At 46.1% G+C, this 18,206-nt stretch overlaps 1 protein-coding gene across 4 annotated transcripts in view; it reads right to left on the bottom strand.

Moving 5' to 3' along the window:
• The window catches only part of arhgap12b (Rho GTPase activating protein 12b), a 297,001-nt gene that overhangs the window by 144,215 nt on the left and 134,580 nt on the right, over positions 1–18,206 (bottom strand). For all 4 annotated transcript variants that reach the window (XM_038798268.1, XM_038798267.1, XM_038798265.1 and 1 more), the window contains exon 3: positions 9,097–9,354. In XM_038798268.1, the coding sequence (XP_038654196.1) occupies positions 9,097–9,354 (258 nt within the window). The remainder of the gene's footprint in view (positions 1–9,096; positions 9,355–18,206) is intronic.

An 18,206-nucleotide genomic window follows, 5' to 3' on the forward strand; every position in this document is an offset into this window, starting at 1 on the left:
ATAAGGTGTTAGTGAGGCCACACCTGGAGTATTGTGTTCAGTTTTGGTCTCCTTACTTGAGAAAGGATGTACTGGCACTGGAGGGAGTGCAGAGGAGATTCACTAGGTTAATCCCAGAGCTGAAGGGGTTGGATTACGAGGAGAGGTTGAGTAGACTGGGACTGTACTCGTTGGAATTTAGAAGGATGAGGAAGGATCTTATAGAAACGTATAAAATTATGAAGGGAATAGATAGGATAGATGCGGGCAGGCTGTTTCCACTGGCGGGTGAAAGCAGAACTAGGGGGCATAGCCTCAAAATAAGAGGAAGTAGATTTAGGACTGAGTTTAGGAGGAACTTCTTCACCCAAAGGGTTGTGAATCTATGGAATTCCTTGCCCAGTAAAGCAGTAGAGGCTCCTTCATAGATAGATAGTTTTTTGAAGAATAAAGGGATTAAGGGTTATGGTGTTTGGGCCGGAAAGTGGAGCTGAGTCCACAGAAGATCAGCCATGATCACATTGAATGGCGGGGCAGGCTCGAGAGGCCAGATGGCCTACTCCTGCTCCTAGTTCTTATGTTCAATGCTAAGCTTAAATACAGAACACTGCAAAAAACCTACACTGTTGAATCTCCGCAATTATCTATGACTTACAACATCAAGATACAACAGTTCTCATAATGCCACATAGGCTTACTCAACCATGTAACCAATATGTGCACTTCAATCATTTGGTGTGTCTACTGCATTAAATGCAATTGTAAAAACATAAACGCTTACGTAAAATGTAATTTAAAATTCATACAGCTTGAGTGCACATTTTGTATTTCTTTATAATTAAATCTAGTTATACAATCAGTAAAAAGTGTCACTTCTTCAAACTGCCTATAAATTATAAAATAACTTAAAGAGTAGAAATACTGAGGAATCTCACTGCTATGAAAGCATCACACCGTTTTGAAATTCCCAATATTGTGTACTACACATATATGCTGAACTCACGAATGCCTACAGCAAGCACATCATCTTCTTCCTCCTCTTTAGAATAGTACAGCACAGAACAGGTCCTTCGGCCCTTGATGTTGTGCCGAGCATTGTCCGAAACCAAGATCAAGCTATCCCACTCCCTGTCATTCTGGTGTGCTCCATGTGCCTATCCAATAACCGCTTGAAAGTTCCTAAAGTGTCCGACTCCACTATCACAGCAGGCAGTCCATTCCACACCCTAACCACTCTCTGAGTAAAGAACCTACCTCGGACATCCCTCCTATATCTCCCACCCTGAATCTTATAGTTGTGCCCCCTTGTAACAGCTACATCCACCCGGGGAAATAGTCTCTGAACTTCCACTCTTTCTATCCCCCTCATTATCTTACAAACCTCTATTAAGTCGTCTCTCATCCTCCTAGCTCCCTCAACCTTTCCTCAAAAGACCTATCCTGCAAACCAGGCAGCATCCTCTGCCAATTCAAATCCCATTTGCCAGCACTTAGTACATCTTAACATTCAAGGCTTTGGGCTAAGTGCTCATCGAGGTAATTTTTAAAGGTTGTGAGGCAACCCGCCTCTACCACCCTCCCAGGCAGTGCATTTCAGACCGTGACCACGCTCTGGGTAAAAATGTTTTTCCTCAAATTCCCACTGAACCGCCCACCCCTCACCTTGAACTTGTATCCCCTCGTAACCGACCCTTCAAGCTGTTCCCTATCCACCCTGTCCATGCCCTTCAAAATCTTGTACACCTCAATCAGGTCTTTGTGCAAACATGAGGCTCAGTTCCTTCTCTGACACTCTGGTACACTCCTCAATCACCCTCAACAACCACTCCTCTTCCCACACAAATACAGGAGATGCAATATCTGCCGATTTTACCTTCCCCCTTCCCACCATATAGGGCCCAGAGGTGAAACAGCCCTTTACTTGTATTTACTTCAATTTTCTATACTGCTTTGCTGCGCATGTTGCAGTCTCCTCTATTGATTTCAAATGCAATTGGGTAATCGCTTTGTTTCTCTCTCCACAGAAGTTGCCAGCCTGTTGGGTATTTCCAGTATTTTTATGTTTTTATTTCAGATGTTCAAAGTACCTCTGCTTTTGTTTCATAAATGTAGAATATGTGAATACTGTAGTTCAAAGGAACTGAAAGAAATTGATGGACTGATTCTAAAACCATGATATAATAATCCAACACAGTAGCCCTGAACCTAAATTATGGAACATTAGGACACGAAAACCAATAATCTAAAATTGGTCAATCTGCCAATTTAGGAGATATTAGGGAGATAGGTCATTTTAATTGTTTAATCCGTTTGCTAAATTTGTGGAGAAAGGAATTTCAGGTGAATATGTGAAGCATTAATAGGTAAATAACTGATACTTTCATGACCAGTATTTTAACTTGAATCAATTATAACTTCAAAAGTTCAGAACGAGTTTATGACGTAAAATGCTCACCGCCATCTGGATTCAATTTCTGAAGCTGCAGAATACTATACTCTGAGCTTTTAGATTCAAATTAAACTTTTCAAGGCCGAGAGCCACACACAACTAAACTACAATCTATTTATGAAGAAACCTCTCCAACAATAATAAACCATATGCTACCTTGTTACAAAAAGGATTCTATCGCTGCATGTTTTGTTCCTTTTCATTTAGAATTTTTGTAAACTCTGCTTACCATTACTTTTCAACTTTTCATATAATTTACACTGAAATACCAAGCTCTCATGAGCTAAATTCTTCAGTTTAATGTAACACAGTTCATTCTTTTAGTCTTCAATTATAGAAACCCAGTCACTGAAGCAGATCACATAAATCACTTCAGCAATAGGAAACAATTATATATCTCGAAGTGCATTATGCACATTTTGACAAATATGAACGTACGAATTAGGGAAAGTAGGCCACTCAGCCTCTCAGGCCTGATCTGCCATTCAATACATTTATGGCTGATCGAATTTTAACCTCAACTTCACATTCCTGTCTACCGTCGGTAACCTTTCACCCCCTTGATTATCAAGAATCTATCTACTTCTGCCTTAAAGATATTTAAAGACCTTTTGAGGAAGAGACTTGCAAAATTCTCACAATCCTCGGAAAAGAAAATTTTCTCATCTCTTGTCTTAAATAGGTAACCCCTTTTTTTTTTTTTTATCAGTGGGCCCTAGTTCTAGATTCTCCCACAAGGGGAAACATCTCTTCCATATCCACCCTGTCAAGTCCCCTCAGAATCCTATTGTCAATTATTCTGAACTCTGCACTTCTTTTTTAAAGAGGCTTTGAATTGCAGCCTTTCTGGAGTGAGCAGGATAATTATAGACTTATAAACAACATTTCAGTAGAAATTTTGCAATGCAGAGTATCGATGAAAGAATGGTCTTTGGCCTCTGCTTTTATACTTTGTGGGTCTATATTAAAATAAATAACACAACACATCTTTTTGATGAGTCTAATTTTCAATCTCAGTATTTTTTCATGCTCTAATTGTTGATTTTCCTCAGAAAATGAAGCCCTCACTTCACTTCTGTACATTAAATTTCACTTTCCCCTACACTTGCCCCACCCCACATAAGAAGGTCCTACAAGAGAGGGGGCGATCCTGGACTTAGTAACGAAACTGGGCAAGTGGTTGAAGTATCAGTGAGGGAGCAGTTTGCAGTCAGCGATCATAACACAGTTAGATTCAAGATTGTTATGGAAAAGGGCAAGGATGGACCCGATATCAAAGTTCTAAACTGGGGAACAGCTGATTTTCATTTCATAAGATCAGATATGATTCAGGAGCGGCACGGTGGCGCAGTGGTTACCACTGCTGCCTACAGCGCTGAAAACACAGGTTCAATCCCTGCCCGGGGTCACTGTCGTGTGGAGTTTGCACATTCTCCCCGTGTTTGCATGGGTTTCACCCCCACAACCCGAAGATGTGCAGCTTAGGTGGATTGGCCACTGGCCAGAGTGGACTGGGAGCAAATCCTTTTAGGTAAATCTGTGACAAAACAGTGGAACGCATTCAAGAAGAAAATAGGGAGTGTGCAGTTCCAATCACGAAAAAGGGTGGGACCAACAAATCAAGTGAACCCTGGTTATCGAGGGGTATACAGCATTGAATAGGGAGAAAGGGGGAGGCTTATGGCAGAAATCAAGAGTTCAAAGCAGCAAAAGCCTGAGAGGCATATAGAATGTGCAAAAGGGAACTTATAGAGGAAATTAGGAGAGCAAAAAGGGACATGAAAGGATACTGGCAGGTAAAATAAAGGAACATCCCAAGTTGTTTTACAAGTATATTACAAGTGGGGCAGCACAGTAGCATAGTGGTTAGCACAGTTGCTTCACAGCTCCAGGGACCCGTGTTCGATTCCCGGCTTGGGTCACTGTCTGTGTGGAGTCTGCACGTTCTTCACCTTCTCCACCTGTTTGCGTGGGATTCCTCCGGGTGCTCCGGTTTCCTCCCACAGTCCAAAGATGTGCATGTTAGGTGGATTGCCCATGTTAAATTGCCCTTAGTGTCCAAAAATGTTGGGTGGGGTTACTGGGTTACGGGGATGGAGTGATGGTGTGGGCTTGGGTGGGGTGCTCTTTCCAAGGGCAGATGCAGACTCGATGGGCTGAATGCCCTCCTTCTGCACTGTAAATTCTATGATTCTATGGGTAAAAGGATAACTAGGGAAAGAGCAGGGCCCATTAAGGACCACAATGGTAATTTTATTATGGAGCCGGAGGATGTAGGTAGGGTTCTAAATGAATATTTTGTGTCAGTGTTCATGAGTGAAAGTGTTGGTCTGGGTATAGAAATCAGGGAGAACGGTGGCGCAGTGGTTTGCATTGCTGCCTCATGGCACCGAGTTCCCAGGTTCGATCCTCGCCCTGGGTCACTGTCTGTGTGGAGTTTACACATTCTCCCCGCGTTTGCATGGGTTTCACCCCCACAACCCAAAGATGTACAGTGGAATTGGATTGACCAAGCTAAATTGTCCCTTAAATTGGTAAAAAACTAATTGGGTACTCTAAATTTATTTATTTCTTTCAAGAAATCAGGAAGAAGGTTTATGCTAACATCAACGTAATTAACAGTCAGAGAGAAGGCCCTGAGTGGTCGGTCTTGCTTAAAACAAGACAAATCTGGGCAGGACTGTAGCGCAGTGGTTAGCACTGCTGCCTACGGTGCTGAGGACCCAGGTTCGATCCCGGCCCCAAGTCACTGTCTGTATGGAGTTTGCTAATTTTCCTTGTGTCTGCCCCAAAACCCAAAGATGTACAGGGTAGGTAGATTGACCATGTCAAATTACCGCTTAATTGGAAAAAAATAATTAGGTACTCTGATTTTTAAAAACAGATAAGTCTCCAGGGCCAGATGGAATGTATTTCAGACTGTTGAGTGAAGGAAGGAAGGGAGGGAATAGCAAGGGCGCTGACAATTTTCAATTCCTCTCTGGCCACAGGAGATGTGCCGGAGGACTGGATGATAGCCAATATGGTACCATTACTTAAGAAGGGAGGAAAGGATAAATCAGGAAACTACAGGCCAGTTAGTCTAACCTCAGTGGTGGGGAAACTATTTGAAGCAATTCGGAGACCCCAAATTCATCTGCATTTGAAGAGGCAAGGATTAATCAATAACAGTCAGTATGGTTTTGTTAAGGGGAGGTCATGTCTGACCAATATGATTGAATTTTTCAAAGAGGTGACCAGGTGTGTAGATGAAGGCAATGCATTTCACCTAGTCTACCTGGGCTTCAGTAAGGCTTTCGATAAGGTCGCACATGGGAGACTGATAAAGAAGATAAGAGTCCATGGGATCCAAGGAAATTTGGCAAATTGGATCCAAAGTTGGCTGAGTGGCAGGAAGCAGAGGGTGGTGGTCAAGGGATGTTTTTATGACTGGAAGCCTGCATCCAGTTGGGTTCCGCAGGGATGAGTATTGGGGCCCTTGCTGTTTGTGGTTTATATAAATTGTTTAGACATGGATGTAGGAGGTTGATCAGTAGGTTCACAGATGATACGAAAATTGGTGGGGTGGTAAATGAGGAGTACAGCCTTAGATTACAGGAGGATTTAGACGGACTGGTCAAATGGGCTGATCTGTGGCAATTGGAATTAAATCCGGATAAGGTGATTCACTTGGGCAGGACAAACAAGGCAAGGGAATACATGATAAACGGCAAGACCTGGGTAGCATCATGATCAGAGGGACCTTCATGTGCATGTACACTGGTCCCTTAAAGCAGCAGGGTAGGTGGATACAGTGGCAAAGAAGGCATATGACATACTTGCCTTTATTAGCTGAGGCATAGAGTAGGGTGCAGGAACTGTGCAAAATGTTGGTTAGGCCACAGCTAGAGTATTGTGTGCAGTTATGGAATCCACGTTATAGGATGGATGTGATACCACAAGAAAGGGAGCAGAGGAGATTTACCAGGATGTTGCCTGGGCTGGAGAGTTTTGGTTGTGAAGAGGGCTTGGATAGGCTGGAATTGTTTTCCTTGGAGCAGAGGATAATGGGGGAGAGGAGGGTGGTATGATTGAGATGTATAATAGATAGACAGACAGGATCAAACTTTTCCCCTTGGTGGAGGGATCAATGTCCGGGGGCATAGATTTAAGGTAAGGAGCGGAGGTTTAGAGAGGCTGTGAAGAAAACTGGTCCTGATTTTAACTCGCTGCAAGTGGATGGGTTTTGAACAAGCTAAAATTGCACCCCTATCCGAGTTATTGAATTAACTTTCACATTTCACCACAATAGGATTTTCATTTGTAATATAAGACCATAAGACAGAGGAGCAGAATTAGGCCACTCAGCCTATCAAGTCTGCTCTGCCATTCAATCATGGCTGATATTTTTCTCATCCCCGTTCTCCTGCCTTCTCCCCATAACCCCTAATCCCCTTAATCAGGAACCTATCTATCTCCGTCTTAAAGACACTCAGTGATTTGTCCTCCATAGCCTTCTATGGCAAAAAGAGTTCCACAGATTCACCACCCTCTGGCTGAAGAAATTCCTCCTCATCTATGTTTTAAAGGATCGTCCCTTTATTCTGAGATAGTGTCCTCTGCTTCTAGTTTTTCCTACAAGTGGAACCATCCTCTCCCCGTCCTCTCTATCCAGGCCCCACAGTATCCTGTAAGTTTCAATAAGATATCCCCTCATCTTTCTAAACTCCAATGAGTACAGACCCAGAGTCCTCAACCGTTCCTCATATAACAAGCTCTTCATATCTGGGTTGCTAGTCCAGTATAATAACCATTACTGTGCCCTATTGGTGTACCTCTATGTGTATGCCCAAATCACATATACATACACAGACCCAGAAGATTTGACAGAGAAGGGCATCAGTGCTCATGGTTCTAGAGGGGTTGGTATTTGGTCCATCATGTCCATGTTGCCTCTCTGGAAAAGCAATGCACCTAGTATCACTTCCCACCCTTTCCTTTTCCCCTTAGCCTTGCAAATCTCGCCCAAAAACTTGGCATTCAACATATGTAATGATATGAAATTGGGGTAATTACATGATTGGTATCTACTTAGCATGCAAAAAAAAATTATAGCTTTTTTGTTCAAGTGCAGTGAATTTTTAATTCTGTGACAGGTCTTAATTATATCCAAACAACTTCTCTAGCACTGAAAATTAATTTTTACAAGTTTGAACCATTCAATTCTTAATATTTTAATTGCCATTGGAAATGTTTAAAAATCAAATTTAATTTTTTTTTTGTTTAGCTTTCTTTCCCCTCTTCATATTGCTTTATGTATGTAACTTGGCATTGAAATTACATTACTATTCTAGTTTACATTTCCAGCTTAGACTCTTGTGTATCTTTATGAATTGTTCAATAGGATTGGTTAAGGAGCAAGTGTCCAGATCCCCTTTAGAGGTTAGGGCGGCACGGTGGCACAGTAGTTAGCACTGCTGCCTCATAGCTCTAGGGATCCTGGTTCAATTCTGGTCTCAGGACTGTCTGTGTGGAGTTTGCACTTTTTCCCATGTCTGCATGGGTTTCCTCTGGATGCTCCGATTTCTTCCCACAGTCCAAAGATATGCAGGTTAGGTAGATCTGTCAAGCTAAATTGCCCACTTAGTGTCCAAAAGGTTAGGTAGGGATACGGGGATAGGGTGGAGGTGTGGGCTTAAGTAGGGTGCTCTTTCCAAGGGCTGGTGCAGACACGATGGGCTGAATGGTATTGTAGGGATTCTATGATGCTGACTTTTTAAAAAAATCTTTTAGTGCAAAACCTGAAGGCGAGTGTAAGCTTAATGAACGGCTAGCCTCGTTCCTTTGTTCTGATCATAAAATCCGGAATGAGACAAACAGAGACTAAGAAACAAAGGCTGAAAAACAAAATGGACCTGTACTATTCTCCGAGGAAAACTGTTTCCACGTGGTCACCCACCCAAGCCACACCCATTGTGTCCTATCCATTTGATAGCAATCTGTAATTACCACAAAGCTGGAGATGATTTTATAAATTGTTTTACTTAATACAGTTCACTTTCTTAACAGTTGCTATTTTAACTTAACAAACTCAGTCAATAATTATCACAATATTTACATTGCACTTGACATTAATGACATAAAACTTCTAATTCAGTATACAACTGCAGCTCAGGTTTGTAGGTCATATAAACTTGCTTGTTGGTTTCAAGATTTCCATTTTAAATGAAGACCTTATGAATTATTTAATTAGTAAAATTATTCAACAGCATTTCTTTTTTTTTTAAATAGGGCCTAGTTGCTGCTCTGTCAGCTGCAAGGGTTTTGAATGGACTTGGGGTTGTCTAAATCCTGTTACTAGTGCAGGTGGACTCCCATTACAAAATTCTACCAAATCAGCACAAAATTGGGACTCGCACTTAAGATTTTTCGAGACAGCGATCCGAAGAAGACGACAATGTGACACAGGTGCGCTTTGTCCCAATCTTATAAGAGCATGCCAAGTAGGTAGTACTTCATTTTGCCCCAACTCTAAACTGGTATTACTACTCTTAAAAGTAATATGTCACTCTCTTAGCTTAGTTAAGACAACAAGCAAATTGCTATTTTGTCCTCAACAATAATAGGAATTTTGTAGAATCCGTAGTATTATCTATTATTAAATCTTGTTTATAAATGCAAGTACTTACTCCATGGTTTATAGAATCCTCTTGGTTATCAGGTTCTTTATTTACAGAGTCTCTTGTCCATCGAGGGGGTTTCCAGCTTCTTTCTTGTGTTCCCTTGTTGTAATAGTATGTGCGTCCTGTTGCATCTTTATGTACCTCCCATTCACCGTGGATTTGCATGGGGTGGCTCGTGGGAATTGGCGGCATGTTAGCTAGAGTTATTTTCAAATCCTGCAAATTTGCATACACTGGAGATTCTGGTCTTGCAGGTGGAACTGTCTGCAAAAATAAAAGCAATAGCTATTTGTTAACACTCTGAATTACCTGTCTAGCTTGATAACTGACCCTATTTGGATCTATAAAAAGGAATCGGGAGTGGGGCGAGACAGCCATAGTCTTTTTTTTCCAAATGATTGTTAAGTAATTTTCCTGCTCTCAGCTGGCTTGTAATGCAGAACAAGGCAACAGCGTGAGTTCAATTCCTGTACCGGCCTCCCCGAACAGAAGCCGGAATGTGGCGACTAGGGCAACATTCTCACTATGTTAAAAGTTTAACTACCACCAGATAAGTAACCTTGTCCAATATCTGTTTCAGCTTTTGGGTGATGTTCCAGGTTCCACTTCTGGTGGCTCAGGTTAGGACCTCAATATAGTGAAGGATAGTATACCTTCCCTTTCTGTGGCACTACACATTATAAATCCAGGCAAGGAACTACAGTCCCCCCCCCCCCCCCCCCCCCCTGGACAACCAAAAAAAAGTTTATTGTGGATTTGCTGACCTGTCCAGTTTATTTTTCCCCCCAAAGAAGATGGCCATGTATTAACAATAATAATAATTGCTTATTGTCACAAGTAGGCTTCAATTAAATTACTGTGAAAAGCCCCTAGTCGCCACATTCCGGCTTCTGTTCGGGGAGGCCGGTACAGGAATTGAACTCACGCTGCTGCCTTGTTCTGCATTACAAGCCAGCTATTTAGCCCACTGTGCTAAACCAGCCCCAGTACAATATTAAGCAATGATTTTCTCGAGTCTGATAAGCATGTGGCATAAACTACAGATTTTGTCATATTGCTGACTATTTATATGCAAATATGGCAACTTCAAGCAAGAGGCAGATGTGAATAATTAAACAAGGATAGCTAAAAGTTGCTGTTTCACAAAAAGGCATTTCACTTTCTGCCTCATCACCAAATTTCACTGAATGGCAGATCCACTGGTCTCTCAACTAGTGAGTCACATCTACTCAGAGACGTGTGTTTCTGCCATGGGTCTCGATGTAAATGAACAGGTCAATTCTCAAGTCACAGAATTGTGGACACATGGGGCAGGACATCCCACGAGATAGTGGGATCCAGTGTGCAGGATTTTCTTCCTTTTCTTTCCTTCTCTGCCACCGTTCTGCTGCACTATTAAGCCATTTTGACACAAAGCATGATGCATCTTGATGGAAACGGTCGTCATTTTGAATGATTGGTAACAAGCTCATCCAGCCATTAATATCAGTGCTAATGTGCTTTAAGGAGCGCTTGTGTCTGTGTGGTATTTTCTTTATCCTCCCCTAGAATATTGGCTATCAGTATCTTTGTGGGGAGACTCTTTTCGGCCACCCAGACAGTGTCCAGTCTGTCACAGTTGATTATGCAGGAGTTTGCCTGAATACTTATGGAGCAGGCTTCACGAAGGTTACTAGTCCTTGTGCATAAATTACAAAAAGTGCATGAAAATTCAGCACGTAATAAGGAAGGCAAATGGAATGTTGGTCTTTAAGTCAACAGAATTGGAGCTTAAAAATAGGTAAATCTTGCTAACATTACACAACGTACTAATTAGACCACAAATGGAATACTGTGAACAATTCTGGGCCCCTCATCGAAAGAAAAATATACTGGCATAGGTGCACTCCAGAGAAAGTTCACTTGGTTGGTTCTGGGTTTGGAGGAATTTTCTTATAAGCAAAGGTTGGGCCTGTACTCATTGGAGTTTTTTAAAGAATGAGAGGCAACCTTATTGAGAGATTAAGGATTCTCAGGGGGCTTGACAGGGTAGATGATGAGGTAGTTTCCCTTTGTGGGAGAGTCTTGGACCAAAGGGCATAATCTCAGAGTAAGGGGTTATTTAAGGCAGAGATGAGGAGGTATTTCTTCTCTCTGAGGGTAGTGAATCTGTGGAATTCTTTACCGCAGAGGGCTGTCGAGGCTGGGTCATTAAGTATGTTCAAGACTGAGATAGACAAATTTTTCATCAGTAAAGGAATCGAGGTTTATGGGGTTATGGCGGGAAAGTGGAGTTGACCACCATCATATCAGATCAGTCATTCTCTCATTGAATGGCGCAGCAGACTTGATGGGCTGAATGACCTCCTTCTGCTCCTGTCTTATGGTCTTATAGCTGACTTGGGGAAGGTTTTGTTGCCAAATGTTCGCTACATAGTTTGTAGATGGATGAGCTGACGCAGCAGAATCTGCTGTTGGATCTCCTCGTCAATAGTGGCCTTTTGAGAGATGGATCGGATTGGATTTGTTTACTGTCACATGTACCGAGGTACAGTGAAAAGTATTGTTCAGAGTGCAGCTCAGACAGATCATTCCATACGTGAAAAGAAAATACATAATAGGGTAAATATAAAATACCAATGTAAGTACATAGACACTGGCATCGGGTGAAGCATACAGGAGTGAAGTACTACTCGGTAGAAAAGATGTGTGAAGAGATCAGATCAGTCCATAGGCTGGAATCGTCCGGCCTGACAGAGCATCCCTGCTCAGTGCTCGCGCCTGCAAGCTCCTGAATCTGGTCCAGCAAGTCCACACCATGTCCTCGACACCGGCGACTGCCTCACCCGGTGTGAATCTCCAGGCCAAGATAGACGACATTCTCACACAATACCACAACGTGTTTGATGGAATGGGCACGCTCCCATATCGCTACAAAATGTTGCTCAAGCCGAACGCCACCCCAGTGATCCACGCCAGGTGCCGGCTCCTCTCATGGATCGTCTGAAAAAGCAGCTGCAAGACCTCCAAGACTAGGGCATCATCTCAAAGGTCACGGAACAAACAGACTGGGTCAGCTCCATGGTCTGCGTAAAAAAAACCTCTGGTGAACTCCGCATTTGCATTGATCCCAAAGATCTGAATCGCAACATCATGCGAGAGCCCGAAGCGTGAAGAGTTAACCAGCGAGATGGCTCATGCCAAATTCTTCACCAAGCTGGACGCCTCCCATGGTTTCTGGCAAATACAGCTGGACGAGGTCTAGTCGGAAGCTGTGCACGTTTAACACTCCGTTCGGCCGCTATTGCTACAGCCGCATGCCTTTTGGTATTGTATCAGCTTCCAAAGTATTTCATCACATTATGGAGAAAATGATGGAGGGCATCGAGGGGTGGGAGTCTATGTTGACGACGTGATCATCTGGTCCACAACGCCCGTGGATCACATTGCCCGCATCAAACAGGTCTTCCAGCGGATTCATGAAAATGGCCTCCAGCTCAACAGGGCCAAATGCTCATTTGGTCAATCCGCTATCAAGTTTCTGGGTGACCACATTTCACAGCAGGGTGTGCGACCTGACGCCGACAAGGTGCTGGCGATCAATGCCATGAAGACCCCGGAGGACAAGAAGGCGGTCCTCCGCTTCCTCGGGATGGTAAATTTTCTCGGGAAATTCATTCCCAATTTGGCAGCCCACACCACGGCCCTCCAGCATCTCGTAAAGAAGTCAACAGTGTTCCAGTGGCTGCCCGCACATGAAAAGGAGTGGCTCGAGCTGAAGACGAAGCTCACCACAGCCCCAGTACTGGCATTCTTTGACCCAACCAGGGACACCAAGATATCTATTGACGCTAGCCAGGACAGCCCTGAGCCGTGCTTCTCCAGTGAGACGACGCCTCGTCCTGGACTCCAGTGGCATACGCCTCCAGGCCATGACGCTGACCGAGCAACGGCATGCCCAGATCGAAAAGGAGTGCTTGGGTCTCCTATCAGGAATCGTCAAGTTTCATGACTATGTATACGGCCTGCCAAAGTTCATGGTGGAAACAGACCACAGGCCTTTAGTCCACATAATCACATTGGTCATGCGGGACATCTCCCTTTCTTTTTGGTTACTGGTTATTTTTTTTTCCTTCCTCTTTTTTCTGTTTTTTCCTTTTCGTTGGGATTTTTACTTTTTGTGGGGCTCGCTGAGTGCACTGGAGCTGATATGGTAACTAAGGGTGGCCGGTCAGCGAGGGGGGTTAAGGACGTGGGTTGGGGGTTTTTGTTTTATTGATGTTCATGCCTTCCTGTGCCAGTGAGTTTGCTCCAGCGGGTTGGAGAGGGGGATGGGGCGCCGGGGAGTGGGGGGAAGGAATACAGCCAATGGGTGGCGGGGGTGGGGTTACCTGGGGATGTTGCTAAGGTGGGGGGGGGGGGGGGGGTTGTTCTGCTGACGTGGGAGGGATTTGAAGTAGGCAGTGGGAAGGAGGTCGAGGGTAGAGGCAGCCAAGAAGCGGAAGGTTATGGCTGAGCAGCGTGGGGGGGGGGGGGTTTGTGCCCTCCGACCAGGCTGATCACCTGGAATGTCAGGGGACTGAATGGGCCGGTTAAGAGGGCACGGGTGTTCGCGCACTTGCGGGCTCTGAGGGCGGACGTAATTATGTTGCAGGAGACACATCTGAAAGTGTCTGAACAGACTAGGCTAAGGAAGGGCTGGATTAGCCAGGTCTTCCACTCGGACTTGGACTCGAAGTCCAGGGGGGTGGCAATCATGATCAACAAGCGGGTGCAATTTGAGGCGGAGGGCAGAGCCGCAGACAGGTGGGGCAGATACCTGATGATAAGGGGCAGACTGGAGGGGAGAAGGAGTGGGGCTGGTGAATATATATGCCCCAAACTGGGACGACGTGGACTTTATTAAAAGAGTGCTGGGGAAGATCCCGGACCTGGACTCTCGTAGGCTAATAATGGGGGGGGGGACTTTAACATGGTCCTTGACCGGGGCTGGATCGGTCGTGTCCCAGAACGGGTAGACTCCCAGCAATGGCAAGGGAGCTGAAAGGGTTTATGGAGCAAATGGGGGCAGTGGACCCCTGGAGAGCCAGACAGCCGACGGAAAGGGGCTACTCGTTTTACTCGCATGTCCATAAAGTATTTTCTAGGATAGACTTCTTTGTCCTAAGCAGGGACTGTTTAGGGGAGGTAAAGAACATGGAATATTCGGCAATCACTATCTCGGACCATGCCCCGCACTGGGTAGACCTGCAGGTCGGAGTGGCGAGTCACCAATGCCCACAATGGAGGCTAGACGTGGGACTGTTGTCAGAGGAGGGGATCTGTGAGAGGCTTCGGAGGTGTATGCAAAACTACTTGCAGGTGAATGATACGGGGGAGGTCTCAGCGGCGACCCTGTGGGAGGCGCTGAAGGCAGTAGTGCGGGGAGAGTTGATCTCAATTGGGGCCCACAGGGCCACGGCTGACAGGGCAGAGATGGACAGATTGGTTAGGGAAATGTGTCGGATAGACAAGGAACATGCGGGGTCCCCGGGGGAGGATCTACTCAGGGAGAGGCAGAGACTACAGGCGGAACTGTTGGGCGCTATCCAAGAGTAGGGCCGCGGAACAGCTTAGGAAGGTGAGGGGTGTGGTGTACAAGCATGGGGTAAAGGCCAGCAGATTGTTAGCGCAGCAACTCAGGAAGAGGGAGGCAGCCAGGGAAATAAGTAGAGTGATGGATGGGGAGGGGTGCAGAGTGGAGGACCCGGCAGGATTGAATAAGGTATTCCGGGGCTTCTATAGCAAGTTGTACACTTCAGAGCCCCCGGAAGAACCGGAGGAGATGAAAAGGTTTCTGGACGGGTTAACATTCCCAACAGTAGGTGAGGGGGCGATTGGATCGGCTGGGGGCCCAGATTAGAGTGGAGGAGGTATTGGGGGGCCTAAAGGCCATGCAGTCGGGGAAAGCCCCGGGGCCGGATAGATACCCAGTAGAGTTTTATAAGAAGTTCTCTGAGTTAGTGGGTCCGGTCTTGGCGAGGATTTTTAATGAGACAAGGGACAGAGGGACCCTGCCGCCAACGATGTCGCAAGCCACCATATCTCTGATATTGAAGCGGGGTAAGGACCCGGAAGCGTGCGGGTCATACAGGCCAATCTCCCTGATCAATGTAGATGCCAAGCTCCTGGCAAAGGTCCTGGCGATTAGAATTGAGGACTGCGTACCGGAGGTGATTGGGGATGACCAAACTGGGTTCGTGAAAGGCAGGCAGCTGTGGGCCAACTTGAGAAGATTACTCAATGTGATAATGATGCCCCCGACGGGCAAGGAGGTGGAGGTAGTGGTGGCGATGGATGCAGAGAAGGCCTTCGAGTGGGTGGAGTGGGGCTATCTATGGGAGGTGCTCGGACGGTTTGGGTCCGGGGAGGGACTGGTGAATTGGATCAAGCTATTGTATCAGGCCCCAAAGGCCAGCGTCAGGATAAACAGAGAAGTGTCAGAGTAGTTTAGACTATACCGCGGGACCAGACAGGGCTGTCCGCTCTCCCCGCTGTTGTTTGCGCTGGCCATAGAGCCGCTGCGATTGCGCTGAGAGCCGCAATGGGATGGAAGGGGATGGTTAGGGGCGGGGTGGAGCATAGGGTCTCTCTCTATGCGGACGACCTGCTCCTGTACGTGTCGGATCCATTGGCCGGGATGGAAAGTATACTGGAAACATTGAGGAAGTTCAGCCAGTTCTCAGGGTACAAATTAAATATAGAAGACAGAGAGTTGTGGTGGATGGCAAATATTCAGCCTGGAGCCCAGTTATCAGTGGCGTACCGCAGGGATCAGTTCTGGGTCCTCTGCTGTTTGTGATTTTCATTAACGACTTGGATGAGGGAGTTGAAGGGTGGGTCAGTAAATTTGCAGATGATACGAAGATTGGTGGAGTTGTGGATAGTGAGGAGGGCTGTTGTCGGCTTCAAAGAGACATAGATAGAATGCAGAGCTGGGCTGAGAAGTGGCAGATGGAGTTTAACCCTGACAAGTGTGAGGTTGTCCATTTTGGAAGGACAAATCTGAATGCGGAATACAGGGTTAATGGTAGGGTTCTTGGCAATGTGGAGGAGCAGAGAGATCTTGGGGTCTATGTTCATAGTTCTTTGAAAGTTGCCACTCAAGTGGATAGAGCTGTGAAGAAGGCCTATGGTGTGCTAGCGTTCATTCGCAGAGGGATTGAATTTAAGAGCCATGAGGTGATGATGCAGCTGTACAGGCCAAGAGTGAAATGTTTGTGGTGCAGGCAAGGGGCCAGGAGAACAGATTGAGAGGGCTACCATTTAGGCTGGTTGAGGAAAATTTCCGGTACTTGGGGATCCAGGTGGCGCGAGACTGGGGTAGGTTGCACAAGTTAAATTTGGCCAGGGTGGTGGAACAAATGAGGGGAGAGTTTCGGAGATGGGATGCACTCCCGCTGTCGCTGGCAGGGAGGGTACAGACTGTAAAGATGACAATCCTCCCTAGATCCTGTTCATTTTTCAGCGCCTCCCGATTTTTATCCCACAGTCCTTCTTCAAAAGAGTTAATAGGATGATCATGAGCTTTGTCTGGGCGGGAAAATCTCCGCGGGTGAAGAAGACGATGCTTGATAGGAGTCGCAGCGAGGGAGGGCTGGCATTGCCGAGTCTGATTAACTATTACTGGGTGGCTAACATCGCTATGATAAGGAAGTGAATGGTGGGTAAGGGGTCTATTTGGGAGCGGGTGGAGGTGGCTTCGTGCAAGGGCACCAGCTTGGCAGCCTCTACCGCTGCCGCCGGCCAGGTACTCCACCAGCCCGGTAGTGGTGGCGACCCTGTGGATATGGGGCCAGTGGAGGAGGCATGTAGGGGAGGTGGGGGTGTCTGTCTGGGTCCGGTTTGCCCCCGGGAGTATGGATGGGGGGTTTCGAGCATGGCGGCGGGCGGGGGTGGGTGATATGTTCCTGGAAGGGAGCTTTGCGAGTTTGAGGAGCTTGGAGAAATTTGGTCTGGTAAGGGGAAATGATTTCAGGTACCTACAGTTGCGGGATTTTGTCCGTAGACAGGTCCCATCCTTCCCACGCCTCCCGCCAATGGGGATCCAAGACAGAATAGTCTCTAGGGGGGGGAAGGAGGGGAGGGTAGAGTCTCTGATATTTATATGGTGCTCATGAAGGGGGAAGGGTCCCAGACGGAGGAACTGAAACTCAAATGGGAGGAGGAGCTAGGCGGGGAAATGGAGGACGGGCTGTGGGTAGAAGCCCTGAGTCGGGTTAATTCGACCGCAATATGTGCCAGGCTCGGCCTGATTCAATTTAAGGTCGTTCACCGGGCCCACATGATTGTGGCTCGGATGAGCAAATTCTTTGGGGTAGAGGACAAATGCGCTAGGTGCGCTGGAGGACCAGCGAACCACGTACACATGTTTTGCACATGTCCGATGCTTAGGGGGTACTGGGAGGGATTTGCAGGGATCATGTCCCGGGTGCTAAAAACAAGGACGGCGATGGGTCCAGAGGTGGCAATTTTTGGGGTTTCGGAGGACCTGGGAGTCCAGGGGGAGAAAGAGGCCGATGTTTTGGCCTTTGCTTCCCTGATAGCCCGGCGACGAATATTATTGGCATGGAGGGACTCAAAGCCCCCGAAGACTGAGTTGTGGCTTTCGGACATGTCGAGTTTTTTGGGTATGGAAAAAATTAAGTTCGCCTTGAGGGGATCTGTACAGGGGTTCGCCCGAAGGTGGCAACCATTCGTGGACTTCTTTGCGGGAGAGTGAGCGTCAGCCGGGGGGGGGGGGGGGGGGGGGGGGGCTTTACTCTGGTAAATTTTGTTTAGTTTCCTCTGTATCTGCACGATAGACACCTTCCCATTTACATATGTTTGTTAACTCACCACTTGTACATAGTCAGGCATGTATATACCTTCTCGTTCCAAAACTTATTTTTTTTAAAAGGGGAGATGTCATAATATCCACTCATGTATATCATGAGATGCAGACAGGCAGTGATTGACACACAGGATAACCAATGAACACACAACACAAAACAACCAATCACCAGGCAGGACACCACCACTATAAAGCCCACAGGGCATTAAGACTCTCCCTGTCTCAGGACCCAGCTACTGAGACAGTCAGAGTGCACAAGTTAGTG

This window comes from Scyliorhinus canicula, chromosome 5, assembly GCF_902713615.1.
Source record: "Scyliorhinus canicula chromosome 5, sScyCan1.1, whole genome shotgun sequence".
NCBI classification, from domain to species: Eukaryota; Metazoa; Chordata; class Chondrichthyes; order Carcharhiniformes; family Scyliorhinidae; genus Scyliorhinus; species Scyliorhinus canicula.